The 27,270-nt window shown below is 33.4% G+C and overlaps 1 protein-coding gene across 1 annotated transcript in view; it reads right to left on the bottom strand.

Annotated features, from left to right (window-relative positions):
* Positions 1–27,270, bottom strand: part of LOC132707915 (uncharacterized) — a 257,931-nt gene that overhangs the window by 127,238 nt on the left and 103,423 nt on the right. The window contains exon 2 of the mRNA XM_060679941.1: positions 16,413–16,766. Within this exon, the coding sequence (XP_060535924.1) occupies positions 16,413–16,455 (43 nt within the window). The 5' untranslated portion in view covers positions 16,456–16,766. The remainder of the gene's footprint in view (positions 1–16,412; positions 16,767–27,270) is intronic.

The following is a 27,270-nucleotide window of genomic DNA, read 5'->3' as shown; positions in this document are numbered from 1 at the left end:
TTTTTTGTTAGTCGAAAATTGTTACGCATATTATAATTGGGCTTCTCTCGTTCACAAATAAATAAATAATAATAAAATACATTAAGGGATTAAATAAAGTTTGTGATGTAAATTTCGAGATAATCATTTTAATAAATTGATCATTTCACTTCAACATCGCATGACATATTCAATTCATCAATTGAGTTTCATCCTAGTAACACGTCCTGCTCATTTGGTTATCGTTTCTATTGCATATTGCAGCCAACTTACGGATATCAGTGTTTCATTTTTTTAAAGATTATCCATTTCCAATACTATCCCTATTTTTTCACCATTCGTTTCGTTAACGCTAAGGTTTTCAATTCAGATATCCACTAGATATCTCAATGAAATCGGTCTAGCCACAACCTGGCCATAAATTTCAAATTATTTCAATTCAACGTTGTCGTATGAATTTGGTGTGATCAAACCTGTGAGCTACATTAGGTATAACCTTGTCGAATAGAACAATCCGTTTGAATGCGTCCAACATATTCAAAAGAAGAAAGAAAGCGCATTTTCACTTCCGAGGACAGGTAAATATGCTCTAGTGCTTGAAGCAAATATCTACGCTGGTTCCGTAACAAAATATTAACAGGCGGTAAAAATCCCTTAAGCAATCCCGCAATTTTTCGGCGGAGATAAAAAATTGTTCAATTTTGCCTTACATATTTCGTGTAATTTCGTTTAAATGGAGAAAAGGCAAGGGAAAATAAAATTACCGTACCCCATATCACGGAAATAACGAAATAACGTTCTACCGTATGAGTATAATTTAATGCAAAGGCATCTTTGTCCTTATTTTCCATTGTATATTTTTCTTTAAGAAATGATAGATTAACTTATAAGCGCATCAGATTCCACAAATCGTTGGTACTAATCAAAGCCGATTAATTAAATATAAGATAAATCTAGTTGTGATTGTTTTCTTTGCGATCCAAAATATAATTTATATTGATAGAATCGATTGTTTCGAAGTGATAATTATTATTTCGCGCTATATTAATAATTAATACAATAGACCATGTATATAGCCTAACAGATTCACAGAATTTCAACGTTGCGTTACACTGTTACATATATTATGTTTCTGGTATGGTTAATTGGGATTCCTTAGCAAATTGGGATCTTGTGCAGGGGCATCACAAATTAATTATGGAGGGAGTTTACCAAAGAATAATTAAAACGCCATTAATGTACAATTAGGTCCGTTCTATGTTCGACGTGAGTTACGGTTAAACTTTGCTGCTGTCCCGGCCAAACAGGTTGCCTTGTATGGAGAGATCCCCCATTAGGTAAACAATAAGTAATTGCTTCATATTGCACTCGATAGCATAATTCTTTGTAATTGTAAATTGTAATTAATCGTAAGTAACAAAAGTCAATCTATAATTTCTTTAAAGTATTCTGGTATTACCAACGCTTAAACTACAAGTTGACTTTTGTGTAGTAAAGTTAGACTATATAGTAAAGTTGGAATAACCGGCAAATGACGTTATGTCTCAAACAGCAACACCGTTTAATTTATTAGATTGTCAGCAATGAATGAAGATATTTAATTTAGGAAACATAATGCACTAGTAACTAATAAAAAAATGTTTTAGGTCTATAGGGGAAAACTCGAGTATCAAATATATGCCTAGGTTCCCTGTGATATTGCCAAAAATTTTAGCGTTGCGACGCACGGAGCAAAAACTCGTGTTTTTCAGATGAAACTTGCAATGCTACCTAGGGGCTCTATTTTTTTTAGTTTTGACTGAGAGTTGGTGTCACGCTTGCTCTTACATTTCTTAAAAACGAATTTTAATGAAAATAATAATAAATTAATTTGATTGATTCATAGTAAAACATGTTCAAATAGCAAGCTCAGAACCATTTTTCTCTCTCTCCTTTTTATCGGGGTACTAAATTTGAATGTAGAAGTTCAAACTAATTAAATTCGGTGTCTAAGAAAACCTTGTACTGAAAAAAAAAATATGGTAAATATTTTAGATATTAATATAAGATACCGATAAAATCGATCAGAACAAAAGAACAAACATGTTTGCTTTTCATTTATAAAAAGGCTGATTGCAGTGAACCTCAACTATCCAAAATAAATTTTATTTATAGCGAAACGAGTAGTAATGAGGAATGTTGTGTCATACACGTTAAGACTAATGGCAGATCACTGCAATAAGAGATTATCTGTGTTTATTTGTTAATCTTTCTACCTGAATCATTGTTAACAGGTATTTGGTCTTGACTCAGTGATTTTATTAAAGTAATTAAAGTAAATCCTTGTGTTGATTTTTTTGGGTAAGTAAAGCGTTTAGAGTTATTGCATATTGCATGATCTGATCTGATGATCTTACAAATTATTATATGTAAAGTAACATATGATAACAAGAACAACAATATTTTTATGAAACGAACCCTATTATTAAAATAAATTAAAAAAGATTTTTGCTATTCTTTATCTATTAGTTTAGTTGCCATAAAAAAATATAAGGAAAATTAAACATTTTTCCTTTTATCAAAAAATAAAAAAGATATTAGAGTATATATTGAGATGGATACGTGTGTAATTATTTTAAGCCTTTTTTAAAACGTTACAAAGAGAAATATTTTCAATTGTACATCAATTTGTATAAGTCTCTTTCGAGGATTTTTTAAGAAGCTAGATTATAGTAAATTTCATTTTTTGCAAATATTAAAATAAAAATATTGTTTGATTCCCAAATAATCTCCCATTCATATAAATAAGCAAGAGAAAGACAAGATTTCCCATCTCTAACTGTCTTTTTCTATTACAAAATTTGCCAATCTTCTTTGACATCATTGGTTCCCACGATTTTCAGAAATTGCGGTGGGAGTTGACAACGCTATGAATGAAACAAATGTAGCTAATTGACGAAATAAAAACTAAAAAACAAGCAGAAACGGAATTATCCTATTGCGTCACCGAATTGGAAATAAAATTTCCTGGAAAATTTCTTCGGTCCCCGTCTTGCGCATTATGAATGGGTCGCGTAATTAGTCCATACAAAGACAGTTTGCAGTTGCCAAGAAATACAAACATGGAAATGGGAGTAAGTGAATTAATGATGTATTCAGAGGCACTGCCAACTTAGCAAGCCGTTTACAAAGGGGAAATTAGCATTGCATTTACACGTTTCCTCCTGGGATTGGTTATAGAACCGACAGACTACTACTTGCTCCGACTCTCCTAATTACTGTTAGCCTAAAATCTTCATTAGTATTCATGTACAATATTTCCGGGGTCGCCGGTTTTGTTGAAACTTTGAAAATATTTTTCAAATTTACAAAGTCGGCCGGCTGATCTCTTGTTTGCATAATTTTACATGTACTCCGAAGCCCGGATAAAATGTAAATGTAATCGGAGATACATTAGATGGGGCGCTGGGAAAAACAATTCCCAGTGGGTACTTCATCGACAAGATGACACCAGATTCTTAATATCGTCGGTGTAGTTAATACTGTAACAGCACTTATACAGGATGTTTATTATTCAACTCACATCTATGCGATTAGTAACAGATACGGGGTTGCCGCTAATTAAGAAAAGTTGCATATCGGTGACGCTGATAATATTCGATTACCAAAAACTGATACTTCAGGGAATATAGGGGGAAAATTGATTTCAAAGTTTGGAATGCCAAATTAACTTTTTGAAGCAAGAACAAGCTTACAGCCTTCCGCATTCCCACAATATGAGTAAATACATAAAACGTTCACGACACTTCCTCGAATTTTGATAATGGATAATAATCCTCCAGAAAAATAATAAAGGATAACCCCAGATAGATCGCACCAGGTTGTTGAAACAACTATAAAGTTTCAAACTACGTGATGTTTTTAGTCTCCAAAACTCCTTAATGATATTAAACTGGCCCTACTCGATATTATAGTACCCATTGAAATCATAAAAATGTATTAATAACATTGAGGTTTTGCTGGTTATCATCCGGATATTGTTTGTTTCGTGATGTGAAGGAACGTCACAAGTGTCTACTGCAATTAGGACCCTTTCCAACCAAAACCATTGTGGAAAGAGAAGTTAACAGCAAGTTCAACAGGTCAACCAATTCCAGACAAAACCAGACTCGAGACTCGTTATTTGAGCACATGCAATCTTATGGAGAATAATTAAATAAATTAAATAAATAACACTCGTAATAATATGTTTTCATTCATAGTACAGCTGAAAAATAATAAAACAACAGAACCTAAAATTCATTTTAGTGAGCAATCATTTTACTCTCCACTTCATTTTTGTCGACCATCACCATACTGAATATCTTGCGTCAATTATATACGTACCGGGCTGAATTATAATTTATGTCCCAAAAACCATCTAAGTAGGTACTTTATTTAAAACCGACGTCGTCTGTGAACCGACCGCGATATTAATTTGCTCGTTTCCTCATATATTATTTGCTTAAGCACATTATATTGCAAAATGGGCTGAGAATAGCAAATGCTTCATAATAAATGAACCCCGCGACTGTCTCGTTTTGAGCTGGTATACGCTTATATTATTTGTCTGCAGATTTTCTCAATTATTAACTTTGAAATACTATTCGGCTAAAGCGGAATTTCGGCAACCTTATTTACTATCCTACCGTTCTCGTTTTCTATTACATTCAAATTCAACTCTCCGAAGAAATTGTAATCCCAAAGGAAAAACTTTAAAGGAGGCAGTACAGAGTTTCCCGCGGTTTATTACATGTTCGCTTGATTGCAAAAAACTTTAGAATTTTTTGATTCAGGGTTACCGAAGGTGAACATTCCCTTTCATCTTAAAATATTTTCGAGGACTTTCGGTTATACTGGGAGTCGCTATTCGCTTTCTTATTTTAAATAATACATCTAATATACATGAATTTCCTGCCTATACCTTTAATTCTTTCTCTCTTATCTTAAACAGTTCACCTTAAGAATCCAAAAATAAAATCCATTTAAAATAACAAAGTTAATAAACGATATAATCTTGGATTTCAAAAGTTCAATATAAACAAATTTCAAACATGGCCGTGACATTCTTGTGGCTTCTGGGTACATTACAATTAGGATTTGTGAGGTCCTTCGTTCCGGTTTCAAATTATAAACCATTACTAAAGTGTTCCTTAAACCGCCAACTAATTTACATCCCTCATAACGAATAGCAGACAAAATGATGTAATTAATTTAGCAAATTCCAGTTTATTTTTTGGGAATAACCAGAGAGACTGAATATCCAAAGAATAAAAGATAAAAAGAAAACACTTGAACGTTTTTCTCTTCCGCGGGATTGGGTATAGTAATTAAGACACAGCCGGGCTACTTAATTTGCATTCTATTTAATTACTCTGTAGCCGCTGCAAATAATTTTTCCTGATATTTTTATTTTCATACTCGGTTTTGCATAATGAATCGAGCATAAAAAATAGGCCGAGTTTTTAACATTGCAGAGACGATATTGTTGTTTTTCTGGGTTTAAAAATGTTTAAAGAAGTTAGTAAAGAAGTTAAAGAAAAATTTTTTGCCTATTTTAAAATCATCAAGGATTTGCAATTTACTCATTCGATGGGAGTGTCTTAGTTGAACTAAAATATTATAAAATGGTACGACATTGCAGCGAACCTATTAACAGAATACGTCTTACAATTTCTTCGTTGAAATTTATAAATGTTATTTACCCGCTACTTGGCCTATATAGAATTCGCGGCATTAGCTATCCGGCTCGCAGTTATTCGGCATGGCTTTCCGTACAAGATATAATTATACATTTTAAGAGGAAAGAGGAAGCGACGCCCGCAGATAATTTCTTTAAGAAAGCGGAGGGATCTCTCAGCGAGAAAAAAAGACATAGAGTGCAAAGCCGACGAAAATGGAGGACTTAGACCTAATTAAACAAATGTACCAAAATTCGTTGACTATTATATTATGATATCTTGATAAACGTCAAAGATACACATTTCTTACTTTGCCATTAATGGACTATCTTTTTATAAAAAAATTAATGGCGCGCGTAATACTTTAATGTTTACACAACTTTGGAAGTTATTCGGGGATTTAAAGATAAATGCACGCAAAAGTTACCAAAATAATACTTACAAATCTTCTGGATTCCTCCTGCGTCTGTTCTGGTGAATCGAACTTGCTGACGTTTCGCCAATCATCCTGTTGGCTTCTTCAGAGCTTAAGTGAAACTGGCTCGCATTGTACTCTTTACCTGTTTATATATTGTTTGAGGGTGACGGAGCTAAAGAAAGGGCATGAACATGGTCTCTGATGTGACTGCCTCATTGTGATTGATTCCCATATTGAGGAAAGGTAAAGAAAGACCAAGTCGTGATTAAGATTGTTTGACCCCTTATAGATTTTCATAGATTCTCGGATTTTGCTGCTGATGAGTATATTTATCTTAAGACATGCTCTTTGAGCCTAGTTGACATATTTGATTTTTGGGTCGGATGGTGATGTGACAATGCATTAAAGTATCGGTTTGTGTGCGTAGGTTTTCTATTGATAAGAATATATAATAATGGAAGATTATTATTAGTTTCTAATTCAATAGTAAAACGTATATTAGGGTGTATAATAAATAACAAAAATATCATCAACGTAGCGCCTCCATAAGTTTAATCCAGGCTTTCATAAATATATTTGCGAAGGCTGTTGATAATGGAAAACCCATAGTTGTTTTCGACGTTTGTTCATAAACTTTATAAGAAAAATATGTTTCAGACAAGCATTTTTCAATTAAGATCAGAAGATTTGGCTCCAGATTCTCGTATTATAATATATTTAAAATAACGTTGAGTGTTTCAGGAACAGGGACTTTAGTAAAGAGAGATTCTATCTCAAAACTAACCAAAATATTTTGCGGATGTAATGTAACGGTTTTTGATTGTTCAATGAATCGAAAGGGATTAAGTACAGTGGTGTTGATAGTGACTCTTGGGAAGTCCGTAGAGACGAGAAATTTTAGAGTCATGGGAAGTGACAGACTTTTTCACGGACTCTGATAGAGAAGAAAGAAGCCTTAATAACAGAATTAAGGTTAAAAAATATCTCAACGTCTTCGATCTAGCGCTCCATGCATATGATGCAAAGAATACATTAGAGAGGCCAGATGAAAAATATCAATAGGCTCAAAGAATATGAAAGAGTCTTAAGACTCCCACAAATAAACTCATCAGCAGTTGTCGAACACCGTTACGAAACCGGACATCAAATTTTATTCGATAAAACTAAAATTCTTGAATGTAATCAATTCTTCTACCAACGAAAAATCTATAGAAATCTATAATCAAACAGTCAATCTTAACCGAGATTCCTTTCACCAATATGGGAATCAGTCATCCTAGACAATGTTGATGCCCCTTCTGTAGCCCCCCTAAAACAGTATATAAACAGTGGCAGAGTTGAAAGCTAGCCAGTTTCACTTAAGCTCTGAAGACCCAACATGATGAACGTTAGCAAGTTCGTTTCACCAACAACCAACGCAAGAGGAATCCAGAAGATTTGTAATTAGTATTGCAGTAGCCAGTGCGAGTTTCTTTGAGAAATTAGGCAACCAAATATATCCAGTATTGGCAAAAAAAATTCTGCGCCATCATCATATGTAAAATTGTTCTACCTTGCGTGAACATTGAAACTTAAAATACATTTTATATTAGGTCATATATACTAATAAAAAAAAATGTTTTTAAAAGGAGGCATACACATTTTCAGAGGTTTGTTAGATAAGTATAGCAAAATGCATAGATGATAGGTTCAAAATGTAATTCGAGTTAAAAGAAAACTTTTACGCAGTTCCCTATTATTTAGACATCAAAAAAACGTATCTCCTATTGCCTGACACTTCGACCAAAATTTTTGATAACAGACACGGTCTATTATATTGCTATGACCCGTTTTTGGAAGATGTTTTTATATGGAATCTAGCGCGACCAACATTTATTACATCAACTTTGTTTTTATTTTAATATAAGTTAAGGTTTTCTAACGAAGGATCTCGTTTTTAAAAAAACACTTTTTATTTTACAAATAGAACTACGAGGTTTTATTTAACCCGCTACAAGGAGAACTGGACGCAAAGTACAAAGTTGTTATATATATAAAGTTTTTATGCAAGCGTCGCGTCGCAGATACTGGGAATACTGAAGCTAGCATTTCATCAGCATATTCTATCACATAATTCCTCCCTCCGAAGTGGAAAACAACAGGGACGAAGGGTTGTTTTCGGAAGACTGGTCGTTCTTGGTTTTCTTGGAATCTTGCAGCAAATGGCTCTTGTTGATTTTCCATGCTATAACTATTAACAAGATTAAAATAAACATCATTCCTGTTGAAGTGGCGAGACTCCAAGTGACTGGATGAATTTCATAACCAATGTCGGGGATCGATGATTTCGCAGCTTCTCGTAGTTTTTTGATCGTATTGAGATCAATCGATTGTAGTTGGAGTGGCTGGTACTTTACATCGTGATGTTCCATATTTTCAATTTTAATGGGTGGCAGTGAGAATGGGTTTGCTTTAAAAATTTCTTCTTTATTCCAAAGCTCAGTATTTTGGGTACTTATACCACAATTATATGGAACATTGATTAGGCAGGCTTCTTCAATAAAAGCTATTTCTTTGTTTTGACAATTCATTTGTAATTTAAGTTTCTGTTCCGATGGTATTATCAAAACAAATCTACTAGTGATTGGTCGTATTATATGCGTTGAAACATTTACATTGCCTACGTGGCAATTTTTGTTTTCGGCATATTTAATGATGGTTGTCACACAATCACCGATGGGCTGGGTAAGTTGATTTTCGCAAACTTAGGTGTCTTCAATGATTGGGCAGATTGATTCTTGATATTGTTGCATGTCAGTGCCCAATATTAGGTAGGGTGAATTAGGTATAATTAAGGAGTGATTCACAGGTACTGGGAACAGGTGGAATATTTCAAAAATATCTTTAAGAAAAATCGGAATATGGACGGCAAAAATTATTTTATCTTTTGTAAATTTAACTTGTAAGTTTGCTAACTGATAATAATTATTTTGATTTTCAAAAATTAGAATTTGATCATCACCATAGAGAACAGTCAATTTAAAAATTATTTGTTCTAATTCAGCCGCCGATATTACTACAGGATGTAATGTGTTTAATTTCGCAAATGTAATGGCATTTTCTAAATTATCCAAAAAAGTTATAAAACTTTGGCAATTTAGAATAATTTGCATTAGTGTATTTTGAGCTTTAATGAAAGTAGTTATGTCAGTAATAGTTTTATTTGAATTATATTCAAAAATGTCTATATGTTTTTTAATAGCTTCTTGATTTTTCTGTAGAAGTGTTATAGTATCATTATAGTTGTCAATCAGCTGTTGAATCAACGAGGTTTGCTTTTTTAGTTGGATGTCAGATGAATGTTTACTACGCACAAGTTCTGTGATAATTTTATCGTATTTTTGTCCATCCTCTGAATCGAGAGTGCCAAAAAGCCATTTCGATAATTTACCTACAACATTTATTAAACCTCTTTTTGTACGGTTATTAGGTTTTATGTTACCAAGTTTAAATTTTACTTGAGTAATTAAATATCGAACATTATTAAGTAAATTATTTCCATTAATATAGTGTACATTCTGATAATTATGTTTATTTGTATAGTTTAATGATTTTGAGATTACAGCGTAAGCGTATTCTAAATTACGTAATTGATTAAAAAGTTGAGATGTTTCTACAAAATGCAAAAATGTATGTTGATGTTGAATTATTCGAGCATTTCCTAAGCGGAAGGGGAGAAGTGGTGTTTTAATTGGGATAACTTCAATATCATTATTCGCTATCACTAATAACAGCGTAGCTGCAAGAAGGAACAGCGTTGTCCGGTTCATTAACCTGCGAAGAAGAAAAAGCTTTAGGTTTTTGGATCTGAGATTTATGAATTATTTTTTTATTTTTTGTAATAATTTTATTCCCAATATCTTGACCTATAATAACAGGTTTTCTTCGGGGTTTGTCCTTACTACGTTTTGCTGTTTTGTCAGTAACGTAAACCTTTGTATTTTGTTTCATTTCAGGTGGATTTTCTCGTTTTTCGTTTTGTTTTTCATTTAAACGTATTTTTGTTTCTAACGATGTTTCGTAAATTTGTTGATAGATAGTTTTTAGTCTTTCACGTCTATCTGTGATATAATTATTTACAATGATTTCATCCGTTAAATCAAAGGGATCTAAACCGTTTACTTTTCCATTAATAACGTCAAAAGGTTTTTGTTTTGTTACGCTATGCATTGATGAATTATAACCTATAATGGCGTATTTTATTAAATTTTTAGGGGCTTCTTTAGGTTCTTTTAATTTTAGTACCCTATATAGTTCGACAAGAGTAGAGTGAAATCTCTCTATTGGACTATTACTATTAGAATTGCCGGGAGTTGTAAAATGAATTGCAATTTTATGCAATTTACAGAAATCTAAAAGCAAAGACGTTTTAAATTCCGTACCATTATCACACGTTATTTGTTGAGGTAGGCCGTGATGACTTATAAAGGTCGCTAAACCGTCTAAGATAGCAATTGCTGTGCAAGCGGGTTCTAACGGATAAGCTTGGGCGTACCGTGAAAATACGTCTATAATTGTAAGAAATTTTACGTTACATATTTGAAAAGTATCCATATGGATGGATTCTAATGGTTCAGAAGGGGTCGGTGTCAACATAAACTTTAATTTTGGTGGATGTCGATCATATTTTGTTTGTTGGCACGTGTCACAATTATTAATATATTCAGTTAGATCAGTTTTCATATTTGGCCAATAATAGAGCCTTTTTAATGCTATTAGGCTTTCATTAATTCCTCGATGACAGGTTTTTTCATGATGATATGCAATTAGGTCTTTTTGTTTTGTCCTGTCAGTGACGTCAGTTAAAAGAGTTTTCGATATTACCAATTTGTAAGCACGGTTTTTAAATGTATTTGGTAACAAAACAGATAGTTCTCGATTTAAATCTATTTCGGTGTTTTGTACATAAAGGCAGTACATTTTTGTTGGATCCAAATAATTTAAAAAGAATTTAATTATTTCATTTTGATAGTTCTGACTTAAATAAACAGAAAATCTAGATTTATTTTGAAATGGGTAACTCCTAATCACGTGATAAAGATCGTTTGTTTTTTGGTTAAATATTATTTGATTAGAATAAGTATTTAAACTATTTTCGGTAATTGGTATATTCAATATTGGATCTTCAGCTGCTGAGTGTACTGTCTCACCAGTATTAGGAATATTTGGCGGTTTAAGTTGAATGTCCGAGATGATATTAATTTTTGGCGTGTTTACATTTTCTAGAGGGTTAAACACGTCTTCAATTTGTTCCAATTGTTCAAGGCTTATATTTTGATCTTCTTCATGTATGTATTTATCGATATCTTCATTAATATCTCCAGGATTTCCGAAAAGTGACTCTTTATCTATCATATTTAGTTCGATGCGTGATAGGGCATCAGCGTTAGTGTTCAGTTTGCCCTTCTTATAATGAACTGTGTAATCAAACTCTTCCAGTTTTAGTCGCCATCTTAGCAATCTGGAATTTGGTTCTTTCATATTAAACAGGTATTGTAGAGGTTTGTGATCGGTAACTATCACAAATTTTCGGCCAAATAAATATGGTCGGAAATATTTTGTTGACCACACGATTGCTAATAATTCTTTCTCTATGGTTGAGTAATTGCTTTCAGCCGGGTTCAATGTCCTAGAGGCAAAGGCTATGGGAAGATCACTACCAATTTTTCCTTGGCTGAGAACCGCTCCTATAGAAACATTAGAGGCGTCTGTTGTCAATATAAAAGGTTTTTCGAAATCTGGATATTGTAGTATTGGATCATTGCACAAGATATTTTTACAGAGATCGAATGCTTCTAGAAATTCTGGCGTGTGTTTGATGGTCGCTCCTTTCTTAAGGCAATTTGTGAATGGCTTGGTGAGTTTTGCAAATCCGTTAATAAATCTTCTATAGTATCCTAGAAGGCCTAGAAAAGATTTTATGTCTTTTGCTGTTTTCGGTACAGGAAATTTCTGGATTGCAATAATTTTCTTGGGATTCGGTTTAATTCCGTTTTTTGTTATTATGTGACCCAAAAATTCTACTTCGGTTCGTAGGAATTCCGTTTTATCTAGTTGAATTTTTAGTCTAGTTTGTCGCAGTTTTTGGAAAACAAGTTTAAGATGTTTGATGTGTTCTTCTAGGGATGATGAAAATACTATGATATCGTCCATGTATATTAGACAAACCTTTCCCTGTACATCACGCAAAACATTATCCATGACGCGCTGGAATGTCGCGGGGGCGTTTTTCAATCCAAAAGGCATTCTAACAAACTCAAAATGACCATTCTCGACACTAAAAGCTGTTTTTTCAATTGATTCCGGATCCATTTCGATCTGATGAAAACCAGATGAAAGATCGATAGTTGAAAAATAATTACACCTTCCCAATTTATCGAGTATATCATTTATATTAGGCAATGGATAGCGGTCGTCTATCGTTTTCTCATTTACCTTACGAAAGTCACAAACAATCCTCCATTTTTGCTTGCCGCTGGCGTCAGGTTTCTTCGAGACTACCCAAATGGGGCTGCTCCAAGGGCTTTGGCTGTGTCTAATGATTCTGTCGTCTAACATTTTATTAATTTGCCGTTGAACTTCCTCTTTATGGATAAAGGGGTATCTATATGATTTAGTGTATACAGGCAATTCATCCGTTGTTCTTATACAATGTTTGATTTTATTGGTGAACGTTAACTTTTTGTTTTCATGATGGAAAATATCGTTATATTCTTTACAAAGCCTTATTATAGCAGATTTTTCTTCTAAATTTAAATGTTCGCAACGAATTATTTTGGAAATGTCGCATTTACTAAATTGTTCTTTATGTTTTGGTAAGATGTGTTCTAAATTAAAAAGTTCAAAATTTTCTTTATGAAAGTCCGGAAAAGATAAAACTTTTAGAGGTTGTGGGAAATTTAACGTTATATTTTTCTCAGTGTAATTAAAAACTGCTGTTTGCGCAAAACCGTTTTTTGCAGTAGTAAGTGTTTCTGGAAAATAGAGACCTTCAATGACTTGCTCGGGAATAATAACATCATTGTTTTGTGTTACTGGAATTCTTACGTTAACAATTTCGTGTGCATTCACAGTAATACAATATATTTCGTTTTGTGGTTGTCTAAATAAAATTGGTATATTAGTTGTATTATTCCTTAATTGTTTATTGACAAGATCGATAGAAAAATTAAAACGTTTTAGGTCGTTTAATCCTATTATACCGTCAAAGAATTTATGAAAGTCAAAAAGAATAAAAGATAGGTTGGTATTAGCCTTTAATTCTGGGAAAGCCGGAATATCTGCTTTAAATAAAGTTTCCTTTTCACCAGTTCCTGTTTTAATAATAGTGGGGGAATGATATATTTTTTCACAATAAAATTTTTCTGCAATGGAAGGTCGAAGAATCGAGTGAAAACAACCAGTATCAATTAAAAGTTTAATTGCGGGTTCTTTAATCTGGATGTACGGTAAACTATTATTAATTTCGGTATACATTTCTAATGTCATTTCGTTGAGTCGCATTGGCTCGTTATTGTAAAATTTTGAGAGATTTGATTTTCAATTTCAGGGTGTTCGTCAAAATTTTGGGTGTCATTAAAGTATTCAGTTTGATTTGAAAATTCAATTTCAGAGTATTCGTCTTGGTGAATATTTTCATTTTGAAATACCGCAGATGTTTCATCTGTTTGTACCGCGTTACTTTCGTCGATTTGGTATAATTCTTGCGAAATAAAATTTCTAGGGCCAGTAGGTTTGAAATGGTTAATTTGATTATTTTGACGTGGTATAGTATAGTTTGTTCTTGTTGACATAGGTTCGGGTTTATTGTTAGGTATCTGACCTGTCGGTTTAAATACGTTTTTAGGTGGGCCAAAAACTTGCCTATTTGTAGGAAAATTTCTTGGAACTTCGCGTGGTTGAGGCATATTAATTGGACCTCTGGGAAAACTATTAGTCTGGGGAGTAAACTGATTTTGATCATGCCTAATTCTAAAATTTTGATTATGGTGATTGTTGTTTTGAAAATAATTTGTAGGGCGAATCGGTTGTACATAATTAAAATTTTGGTTACTAAAATAATTTGGATTTTGTGAAAATTGTTTAACGGGTTCGATAGAAGTATTAGGCAAAACTTTCGATTGAATTGGAGTTCTGAAGATATTTTGTGTATATTGAAAATTTTCCTCTTCAATAATTTGGGTCATAGCTAATTCTATACAGCTCGGATTTTTAAGTCTTATAATACTTTGTAATTGTCCTGGTAATCCTCTAATAAACGTCCTTAAACAAATTTGATCGTATTGACGTAAATGAATTACTTTGCTTGCATTATCCATAGTATCGGCAGGAAATGCATTAATTTTTTGAGCAAGGATACTTCTTAAAACTTGTAATCTTTTCCCAAAATCTAAAGGATGTTCATTTTTAAAGGGGGTGGCGATAAACAAATCCTGTTCTAAACATTCTAAATTTCGTCTATCGCCAAAACAATTTAACAAAGCTACTTTAATATTGTCCCACGTTACTAACTCCATTCTACAGCCTACTAGAATTTGTGCGCGATCAACAAGTTTCATTCTTATAGTTCTTAACAAATATTGTTTTAAAATTTCGTCGTTTCCTTGACCATATGTATCAAAAAGGAAATCTCCAGCTGATAGAAAACTATTTAAAGTGTTGGAATCACCATTATATGGCAGAATACTATCTATAAACATTTTTAACAAAGTGTAATTTACACCTGAATTCGACGATTGATTAGAATTCATTTTCAAATTGATTTGACTGTTCTCTACTTTCTGTTCCACTAAATTTAACGAAGTAAAAAACGCACTTAAATTGTCGACGTCTTTATCTTCGTTCATAAATTTAATTGATTTTGAAATTTCTTAAAATTGAACTTAAAACTAAGAATCCTTAAATTATTTCCACCGTCCTAACCAGGGAAGATGAAAGGAGAACAATAGGAATTTTGGGCACTAACCTTGATTTCTCTTAGTCGTCAGCCTATTCTTCCTATTGGAATTTTCCTTGTGTAGCACTGCTTGCGGGGATGATTTCTTGCCTTCCTTGCCCTCAGTCGAACTCAATCACGTTGGGTTTGTCAGACAGTCTATCACAGGTTCGTTTTGGAGTTTAAGGGTTGAAACCCACGTTTCGCAATCAAATCGTCCCGATGACGTGGCTTTGACCGAAAACTACCCCAAATCCTACCGACTGCGCCAGTTAAGGTTTTCTAACGAAGGATCTCGTTTTTAAAAAAACACTTTTTATTTTACAAATAGAACTACGAGGTTTTATTTAACCCGCTACAAGGAGAACTGGACGCAAAGTACAAAGTTGTTATATATATAAAGTTTTTATGCAAGCGTCGCGTCGCAGATACTGGGAATACTGAAGCTAGCATTTCATCAGCATATTCTATCACATAATTTATAATACCCTGCATTTTTTTCAACGGTATATCACAATGTCTGCAAAATACACATGAAATAAATCTGATTGCTCAGGTCAGAGCATTAAAATTTACATCACTTTACGATAACTTTTCACATTTCCCGGTCATTATAGAGTCTTGTTTGTTAATTTTTTAATCTGTAGACTTTTCGCTATGCATAAAATTTATCCATCTATATAATTTATTATTTTGTCATGTAGCTTTGGGCACTTTTGTAACCGCCAGGCATTAAGAATAATGCTCAACGGTCGCCTAAAAAGTTTACTAGTCGAATACCAAACTATATCTTGAATGGTTCTTAAGATGCCCTGCAGTGAACAGTGAATTTGTAGGTTCTACGATTTATGAATGTTTCCATTCGCTCTGTAGCTTTCTATTTACTACCCAAAAGTTAAAAAAGGAGGTACTGGAATATTTACAAAAATTAATGTTAACATTCATCGGTGATTGAACTTCGCCTATATATGTATGTTTATATTAAATAGCACGAAGGCATTTCGTGGTAGGCTTGAATGAAACTATTATAAGAGTTTATTGACCGCCTCTATGGCTTAAATGTTTTCTTAAGCGTCTTAATACTTTGAGATTTTTAGAAGAGTTAGTCGTTGACTAGAAACCTTCCGAGTGTGCTCTTTTAATCGCAGTAAATAAATAGTTTAGAAGTCGTATCTGCTGTGTATACTTTTATCCCATAAACCCTTCTGGAGGCACGATGAACAACAAATTCAAACTTTTATCAATTATGAAACGTTTTTCGAATTTGGGACAGCGTGCAAACGTAAAAGTCGCAAAACCAAGATTCGACCCATAAAGCACAAAACTAATGATAGCACTATACCTTTTAGAAGCACCGTCAACATCAGATAATACAATGGCTTCATTAAAAGCGGTCCCTTTTTTATGTCAACAACGATATCAAGGGAGAACTGCGGCGCTGGCCGGCGACAACACAACCACACTATTGTTATGGTTCCTTCCCATATAAATACTCTTTTATGAGTGTAATTAAATTTTCTGACTGGAATGGCCCATTCGCGGTCCCGATTACCGCCCTTTTTTGCCGCTCCTCTAGCTTTTTTTTCCTCTGTCGCTATTTGCTTTGTTGCGCCTTTGAATTATTACTCTTTGTGGTCTCTGAAGATCAAAAATGCTGGAGTTGCTGACGCGAGGTATCAGACTACAACGAAGCAATCTGAAAAAAAAAACATAACGAAATTGAACGGAGCTGTTTTCGCAAATTTTTATTTATTATTCTAAAGTGAGTTTAAAATTAAAGAAGACGAACTCGCAGCTCAATCTGGAAAATATTTCTAAAATGGCGTCTACAGAATGTCCCGTTGAAAACTGCGTCGTGATGTGAGAAACCTATAAATTATAAGGATAATTTATACGACTGTTATGGGATTATTAATTCTTATTATTATTAATTATAAGATTTAAACAACGTTACAATGTACCAACTGCTCTAGGCTTACATCAACAAAAAAAAAGAAATATATAACTACTTCCTTTTTTTATAGCAAATGTGACTTCATCCACACTTGTTTCACCACCATGCTATTTTTTGTCGTATTTCTTTCTATTCCATACTTTGAAATACCCAATTACGCACAGATCAATCGTGGAGCAGGCCGCAAGTGAATTTACTGGTGCCGTATTGCAAAAATATACCCAATGGTCGTAAAAACTTCTTTTGTTTTCTCCGTGGCACTCCGCTCGTTCCAAATCAAACTCCTAACAGAAATGGCGTTTATCCAATCTGTTGTACTGTTCTCTATTTCTATTGGTCTATTGGTGGCAGATGATGCCGAGCAGTTTTGTTTTTTCTCGACTACTAAAGAACCTAACTTAAACCATTAAATTCAAAGTAAATAGGTGCTTTGCAGATATTTTCATAGAAATAGAAAATTTTCCATACCAAAAAAGTTACAGAGGTTTTTTAAAATGCACCTTTTCCACTCTATTCTAATTTAAGAGTGCTTGAAAACAGGTTAAAATTTACCCAAATTCATAGATAACTTTAGTAATTAATTTCAAGGTTGTAGTTTAAAGTATATCCAATATAAGATGAAATTTGAACATTTCATACAAACTAATTTTTGTTATTAACTCATCTTTCCCTTTTGCATCGCGGTAATTAAAGTGAAATTAAGGTAATCATATCTACTATTTTTAAGCAGATTTGAATAACAGGAATAGACCATGGAATAGAACAAGTCAAAACTCCGAATAAATTAAACCCTCAGCCATTAAAACCGAACGCCAATAACGTAAAATGAGCCGGCTTTTATATTCGTTTTAGGCATGGGCATATTTAGTTTTAATTTTAAGTCTGATATTCCAAAAACTTTACGAGGATCATCTCCGATTTCTAAAGCAGGCTAAATTATGCGAAATCCATTCGAAAGCTATAAGCAAAATACTGACCTAAATATAACTGGATACTATTCGGCATCATTTTATTCAAAATCGCCTAAGCCATTTAAAATTTGATCACAAAATTTCAAAATCAAAATTTTAAAACTTATAATATTTCAAGTTCAATATAAGAGAAATCGTTTACACAAAAATCTTGACGGATATAATAAAAATAGAGTAAACATATAGGAATAATGAATTATAAAAAAGTTGCACATGTTAATGAGTTGTAACACATTAAATAATTTACATGTGTACCGGATGTCTCACAAATGCATAAAAAATAAGGTTAAGGTTAGTTCTGGTTACTCATTACGGTAAGAGGAAAATGTAAACTCCGCCTTTCATTACAATGAATAAATTTGGTGTTTCAAATCATTAACGTACGCCACTTTGAAAGCTAAAATAAACAAATTTCAATTGAACAATGCGATCTTTATTGGTTGCTTAAATGGGATCATCTGTGGAGCATATTTAAACCACCCTAAGTTTTCAGTAAATATTCACAACCCACTAAAAAACGCTTTGTATATTTTGTGTTCTTTAAAACAATGCAATGTTACGATGAAAATAAAAAAATTACTGCTTTTGCAGTGAGTGTGGTGCTTTTAGGTAGATTTCTCCAAAAATATTAAACGTAGTTTAAACTTTAATATTCTTGTAAGCGGGCGGACTAGGTGGAAAATTTCGGTGTAGCGGCAAGTGGCATTGCAATTTCGTTTACATTTCTCCAATAAGGCGTTTCGTTGGAGAAATGCTTGCGAGGAAACTAATGAATTGAATATCACGATATTTCCAGAGAAAATTGGCGGAATTTTTTTATTTCGCTGCTTTTTTGTTGGGAGTTTAAACGAAGCCGCCAAGTTTGATCGTTTTATTTTTTTGTTATTCGATATTGGCAAACGAGAATCGGGTCGAATCGAAATAGCTCTTAAGAGTGTTAGTTGAAACGCTGCAAGTTTTGGTTAGTTTGGTCAGTTTGAGTCTTCGACGCATAGGAGTCTGCTTAGAAAGAGTACGGATCGAGAAAGACAACAAGTGAAATATACTATTTAAGTCCAAATATCAAACTGTTATTGAATTGAACTGAATAATTGAAGTACGTCCTGCATGTAACTCAAATAAATAGTCATTGGCAATTTTCAAAATAACTAAGAAAGTAAATAAATGAATAAGTATGTCAGTTTTCCTGTTAAAAACTGCAACTGCGACCACCATTTAATATTTGCTTATCTATGAAAAATGAAGAAAACGATCAGTATGGTACAAGTGTGTTGTGTTAACATCACTCACCGAATAGTAATATAGTTTCTCAAGTTACATGTGCAACTCAACAAACGAGTGGCATGCAGCACCTAACATTCAAGGATTGTGTAATTTTTTCTACCATTTCTAGCGCATAGATAATAAGCTCGTGAAGGCAACTTAAGTGGTCGAAACATTACCTCAGTACTAAACTTTGTAGAAGTAGATAGTATTTTTTTTCACATGTACCGGGGTAAGGACGGTATTAGGGAAACGGAATGTTCTAGAAATAAAAAAACAGCCGATAATTAGTAATATTAGAGAGACTTCAACAATTAATTAGTGAATAAATCAAATTTTTAATGAAAAAATAAGTGATACAGCTATAAATAATGTCATACTATTGGGTAACTTTGTGGCTTTCCAAGGTTACGTAAAAAAAATATAAATAATGAAATTTTATTTCGATTTTAACTTTAACTAAAGAAAGTACCGTTTAATTTTTTAAATTAGACATAATTACGCACCAATAATAGCCCGTGATGGAAATCCTTCCCACAATTAAAATTGTTTTAAATTTAAGTACTTTTATTTACATTTTAGGTTAGGGTAAAGATATTGAGATGCGGTTTTTACTGGATTGATACGTTTAAAATGTCATGTCGTTGAATTCATTTTTTGGCAGAGCAGGAAGCAATCGCAATCGCCTTACTCATCACAATTTCTACTGTAGGAAGAGCACATTAAAATGTGTTAAGCCTTTTTGGAGTTATCGAAACCCCCCACACGTATTTAGCATATAGATAGGAGAGATATAGAGACCCTGTCTATGCCGATAACACAGGAACTTATGAACCAACTATAAAAAAAAGTGAAAGTTCATTGAACATGCATATGCGCGAGATTAAAACAATCAACAACATTCAACATGGCAGCTGCCAAATCTTCAATAAATGTGAATGCGGCATTTTTAAGGCAGTATTTTTTTAAGATATGTCCAAATCTAGTTAAATGTTCTGGGAAACCGAGTTAAGAGTGTCGAACTCACTGTTTAGAAATAAGATGGAGCAAAGTGCAGGTAAGTTGGCGAAATGTAGAGGCATGCGCGGAAAAAAAATCCCTTCTGTACGAAAATATCCATGGCGTCTATAGTATTTCGGCATAACAACGACAGAAATTTTGTAAATGGCTTATACAGCCTTAATATATGTATTATTGATAATTCATTAAGGGCGGTAAATGCCCTATCTCACAATCAACAAACTGCAAAAAGCATGTCGACGTGGTATTTACATCGGATTACATTTCTTATGTGCATAATGGGATTGCTTCGAAGTGGGTCACTTTTTCGATTGGCTCAGGTTCTATTTCGAGCCATTTCAGTTGCATCGTATTAGATGAGCCATATAACGTCCCGTAATAAAAGTACACACCAGCCGTTTCCAGATGCACGGAGTCGAGAGCTTAGTTTTAGATTGTTCCGGTTTCGTGACGACATTAGCTTTTTTACGATAGCGTTTACTTTCAGTGAATATGGCGGAAATAACACTAGTTTCGTAGAAATTAGACAGTTAATTAAAACTTTGCGAAACTATATGGTTGTCGTAGAAATTTGGATTGTTACGTTTATAATTTTGCGACAACCTTCTCCACTTTTAACGATGTTTGAAGCAAAAATAAACGACATTAACTGAAACAGCGCAGGTAGTGGTGCATTTTTTTTAATACGATATTATTGCTCTCCTTCCACGCAGTTTTCAAAACTAAAAGTATCAATTTCAAAATTTGTTATTACAGAGAATGAATGCGATAACAGCAAGTGGTATAGTTCGTTTTAAGGTATAATAATAATAATAATAATAATAATAATAATAATAATAATAATAATAACATTCTTTATTGAGAATTGAAATACATTATATACATAATACACAGTATAAAATACTAAATTCTCAAAGGCCGAAGTTAAGCTGACTAAGTCAGCTAATCAACATTAACCAAACACAATCAATCTATATACTATACACCTTTGTCACAACACAATGTGTAAGTAGTAATGAAAGAATAAAATATACACAAAAGAAAAAGAAAGTAGGTAAATATAGAAATAATTATGTGATCAATTGAAAGACGAAAAACCCAATTGGAACTTTTATCTAATAATACGCCTTTAATGTTCTTCCGAAATAGTTTTAAAAATGATAAGGCAAAGAAGCGTCTATGCCGATTAAAAGTTTGTGCCGCATTATAGGTAAACTCCGCTCGTAAAGAGCAGATCTGTATTGAAGCACAGTTAGCGTATTCTCCCTAATATTTACGTTATGGGTTTCACAACGAAAAACTAGCTGATCTAGCTTAACTAGCTTAGCTAGAAGACTTTAAGATCTTGTATATTAACATAGCTAATAGGTACTCAAATAAATTGTCTATTCTCATCCACTGCAAAACATTTTAATTTTAGGGGACACGTCATCATATTGAAATACAAAAATACAAAACAGCTGTTTTGTATTTTTTGAAAGCGTCGATTATGATTAACACAGTTCTTTCCTAACTTTAAAGTTCAATATATGCTTATTGGCATATAGAGTCTTAAGTAAAAGGTAAGTTCGTTTACTTAAATTTGAAATGTACTCAATAAATCTTAACGATCACCGCTACTCCTAACTTTTTGACCTTGGTAGCAAACGACAAGGGTCTCAAGATGCAAGTATCTTTTCAGGAAGTGCATTGCAGAGTCGCGAGCAAAGAGTAGCACCTGAGTTTTAGCCGCATTTAACCTTTAAGCATGTCTCTCGCTATAAGGAAAAACCTGCTGCAGATCGAAATTAACATCTCCTTCGACCTTATCATAATGGAACGGGTCAAAAAAATAAACAAGCTGGGTATCGTCAACATATAATTGAGATTGGCAAAACTGCGGCGCGTTATCTAAATCAAATAGATACAGTAAGAATAATAGCGGCCCCAAGATTGATCCTTGAGGCACCCCTGATACCACTTCACCAATTTTCGACACACCCGCTGTCATCCTAACAACTTGTCTTCTATTTTGCAAGTAGTTGCAATAGAAGGCCAGTGGACCGTCAGATAGTCTAAAGTATTGCAATTTGGCACATAAAACTGAATGATCCAAACAAACAAAAGCTCGAGAAAAGTCGAGTAGAATTTGTATGGTCGCAAGTTTGTCATGTAAACTCTGAAAATTTCGATCTGTCACATTTAACAAAACACAACAAATTTATAGAGCTGTATGTAGACAACCCTCTCGAGAACCTTGCCCAACACAGGCCTTAGATCATTAAACGATTCAGAAGAACTTACTTTAGGAATGGGACACACAACGGCTACCTTGCAGCAGGCTGGAAAGTAACCATTCTCGCGGCATGAATTTACTATATGGGTTATGGGTTATTGCTAAGTAGTATGGGTAAACTCAGTTTTAACATTAAAAGTGAAATTGCATCAATTCCCAAAGTATTTAATTTAAAAATATAGATAACTGACTTTGTTTCGTCAGCTGTAGAGAAGCGAAAGTAAAACGCAGAAGCGTTATGCCGCATAGTCTGAAAGCGATTGATCAATTCGGCATCTGCCTGTGTATTACCCATGTTATCTGGTTACTCCGGTTTTGGGTGAGTTGGAATATGTGCAGATTTCAAACGTTTCCACAGAGTCGACGCATCCTGAGACCCGACAAACTTCAGGTAGGCCGCAGATAAAGCAAAATTGCGAAGGTGCTTATAGGTATTCCAATTGGAAACTGACTCATTTAGTTCATACTTTTGAAGAGTATCTGTATAAGTCTCTCGGAACGCACAGGGGCATGGCTATCTCATGGAAACTCAATTTTGCTATCAATCTCATTCATATGATCGAGTTCGTCCCATTTCATTTTGTTGTCGATATGATTGTAGCTATAATGTAAGTATATATTCCTTGTTTTCGGATTTTAATTGTGAGAGCTCACAAAACACCAAACTGTGATCAGAAATTAAATCTGTATTCAACATGCCATGATCTTTCACATACAATATATTACTTATGAAAATAGTATCCATAAGATTCTCTGTGGTTGCAGTGACTCTTGTGAGCTCATTAATTATCTGCGAATATAACAGTTAAAACAGCTCCTGATAGGATTTCAAGGATCTAATAAGTTCACATTTACATCACCGACAATAAATGTGCAGTCAAATGTTAGTGTAACTTCAGATAATATTGTATTATACGAGTTTACGGAATCCCCTACAGAACACCCTGTGGGTTGCATATAAAACATCGGGCGGGTGGATATTACAGGATACAACACTAGGACTTTCATCCATTCCACCCTTGCCTAGTTATCCAAAAAATATGAAAAATTACTTATTGATCGGTTTAGTCATAACAATTGATAATAAAATTGTTAAAAATTTATTGGGATAGGATCCGTCAACAAGCACACAAGCCAACTCATTTTTATTTAACTTGCGCCCTGTATGAGGTAGTATTAGGTTTGGAATTGTATTTTCACCTTTCAGCATATCGACACTTGTTTTAAAAATCGCGCTGTTGACACAATTTTGCTGCAATTAAATATGGAAGCATAATATCGTTATGACGTCTATTATAAATTATTTTCTATCTATTTATTGGGAGATTAAATTGCTGCTTGATATCATTTTATAAAGAGTTCCTTACTATACAAGTAAAAAACACCCTCATTTTACTAAAACCGATATATAAAGTACGCGAATCGTCCCTTACTTAAAATTCTCGAAGCAAGAACTTCTATAGCGCATTGAATTTGTGCATTATTGCCGCACCGTGTTTGACCGAATTCGATGAGGACTCGGAAAGTTAAAACTTAGATAATTACTTTCTGAGAAAGTTGGGAAAGTAGAAGAAAAAACATCGAGATCGCCAATTAAAACGGTTTCGTCTCAATAGTATATCAACGGTTAACCCTACAACTTTCCTATTTGAGGCGCACCTTTGTTGAAAAAACTGACCATTAAAATATACCTCTATTTCTCTAAAACATTGGATATATTTAAGACATTTTTGATCGTTAACCAAGTATCTAAAGCAAATATTAAAAGCAACTTTATGAACTGACAAAATTACCGGAAACGTGGCTCGCGATAGTTTTAAGTGTCTTAAAGATTGCGCGAGCTTGATCAGAACATACTTATTTAGGGTAGAGAATAGAAAAAAAATCATAATGAACATATTAATTAAACACAGAGAACTTGATAACATAAGTGATAGCTTATTTTATGCTGTAACCGTAACTCACACTTATTTGATGAAATTTCTCCGCTATAAAATGGCCATAAAAATTACGATAAAGCAGGCGAATTTGGTGGCCAAACACAAATCGGTCCGTGTGTGATTATATAATGCTTCTGCAAACTAACCAAAAATCTCTTACAATAAGGGCATCATGCGCAGCTGCACCATCCTGTTGGAAAAATAGACCTTTCAAATCACCAAATTACGGTTACGGGTTGTTTCATACACATGTACGATAAACACAGATTTACTACCCAAAACAAAAGAAGATACACTAACTAAAAAACTACCTGGCTATTTTCAAGAAAAATTGATATGATTGTTTACACCTATCATGTTGTCCTTTAAACGTTCCAGTCATAGAGAAAATAGAAACGAGTTAATTATGAGGAGATCTGAACTTAAAAATAAATAAAGATAAGTTCGGTGTATCTGGTTCGCTTGTTATAAGATATTTTTATATTATTTTTATTGATCGTTTATAAAGGTGCAATAATCGGTGCGCGTGCTTTTTAAAAAAAAATACAAAAATTTGTTACAGAAGAATAGATTTTTACGAAATGGTGGAGTGATAGAAGTGCTCAGCGGAAACATGCAACTAAGAGTACAACGAGTAACACACGCACGATATGTTATTTCACTCAGAAGCAAAACGTTTTGTATGAAAATTACAAAATATGATTGCAGAGAGAAACAAACTCTACTTGAAGCAAAAATAGTGTTTGTCAGCTATTGTTCTATTCATTTTTAGATCAATTCCTTCCAATTTTCTATACAATAAGGAGAACCGATCAATGGGTTAACTACTCTTTAATTAAATACAATTTCCTCCAATAAATGTTCAATAAATCATTGACAATTTTTCAATAATTAGATGATATTTATGAATTTTCCTAGATACTTTCTACCTTCTGAGTTATCATATCATATACAACAGTTCTGGTATCTATTTACTAATAACAAATTATTGGAAGATAATTTTATCTTATAATACAGAAACAGGTATACCCAGCAGACATATATCCTCTAGATTTCTCCTGAGTCGGGTATTGACTCTGTTTTGCTGACTTTTAGCCAAATATGCTGCTAGCTTCTTCGAAGCGGTTTTTGAAACTGGGGCCGATTTCTCCGCATGCACCATAAATACCTGGCGGTGGAAGGGGAGGGGTGTTTATTTGTTTCACGGACGACCGCGAAATAAAACCTTGTGTCCCGGTTTATATTATTAAAATGTTTTATGATTTCGATAGACGCTCGAATTTTTCTCGAATAGAAGAAAGTGCCAGATGTAAGTTCTATAGTATTATAGAATAACATCTGCTGTCCTGTTTCGTGATGATGTTGTTATTTGTCAAAGTCTGACTAATTTCTGATGTCCTTTTGATCTGGCTGATGTGTTTCGAGTCGTTTCTTCAATATTTTCTTTGCTACAGCTGTACAGTATATTATGAACACAGTATATTGTATATGGGAGACAAGTAGAACATCAAATTTTGATGTTATGCTTTTTCAGAATTTTTGACATTTTGATAGAACATACAATCGGTCAAAAAAGTCTCCGTACACGTTAGTTACTTCTTTCAATTACATTTAATGAGAAATATATTTCAAGCAAATATCGGAAATCTCATTAAGAGTAATAAAAATAAAATAAAAATCATTTGAGACACTTCATTCGAACGATTAAAAAAAAGGCAGTTTTAGAGGCAGGAAAATGTGTCGAATAAGTCTCCATACACTTTAATAAATCACTATTCAGAACTACAGGCCGAACCGTTAATTATCAATATTTTATCAAGTCAGCTTGTATTAAATTTAGCTTAAACAAATGAGTTATACTTGTTTATTTTTGACGTCACTTTTAAGTCAGTGTAAAGTAAAAGTAAAAGCAATATGAGCGCTAAAAATTGAGAAATTCCAAAATCCTAGTAGATTTATGGAAAGAGAAAAAATCCTTTAGAGATATTGGTGAAATAACTAAAAAATCACATTCCACTGTACAGTATGTAATAAATCAATACAAATCCACCGGATCTCATTAAGTGCGGCCACGTTCTGGTCGTCTCAGGAAGTTAACTGCGCTAGAAGAATCTTCTGTTGTGAAAAAATTTAGAATTAATTCTAAGGCAAGCGCTCCAAAACTAGCAGAGGAAATCAGGGAAGTGTTCTCAAAAAATGTTAACCCCCAAACGATTAGAAACGAAGGAAACCATTAATTTCGAAAAAAAATCGAAAAAAAAAATTTGGAATTTGCTCGAGAACACATTAACAATACCAGGGATTTTTGGGAAAACGTTACCTTTAGTGACGAAACAAAAAATAATCTTTTTGCCCCACGGCGAAGCATGGTGGAGATAATGTTTTATTGTGGGGGGTGCATGTCAGTCAATTTAGCTTTTATTAACTAACCAACATGGCTATTTGAACATCCTAAAGTATAATTTAAACCAAAGTGTTGAAAAACTTAACCTTGACGGACTTTTTTTATTCCATCAGGATAACGATCCTAAACACACTGCTACGCTTATAGGTCATTGGATGATCCATAATGTCTGCCAACAACTTCATACACATCAAGTTACGAGTAAAGAAGATCTCAAAAATAGGATAAGAGAAGAGTGGGAGAACATATCGCCAGAAGTTACAAGAAAGCTTGTTTTAAGTCTCCCAAAAAGACTTAATGCCATTATTAAAGCAAATGGGGATTGTACAAAATATTAGAAACTTTTCAATTTATCATAAGAAAAAATAGTGTA

This window comes from Cylas formicarius, unplaced genomic scaffold, assembly GCF_029955315.1.
Source record: "Cylas formicarius isolate icCylForm1 unplaced genomic scaffold, icCylForm1.1 PGA_scaffold_10__41_contigs__length_53128322, whole genome shotgun sequence".
Classification (NCBI taxonomy): domain Eukaryota; kingdom Metazoa; phylum Arthropoda; class Insecta; order Coleoptera; family Brentidae; genus Cylas; species Cylas formicarius.
The sequence above is the reverse complement of the archived record's forward strand: the minus strand, read 5'-3'. Positions and strand labels throughout refer to the sequence as shown.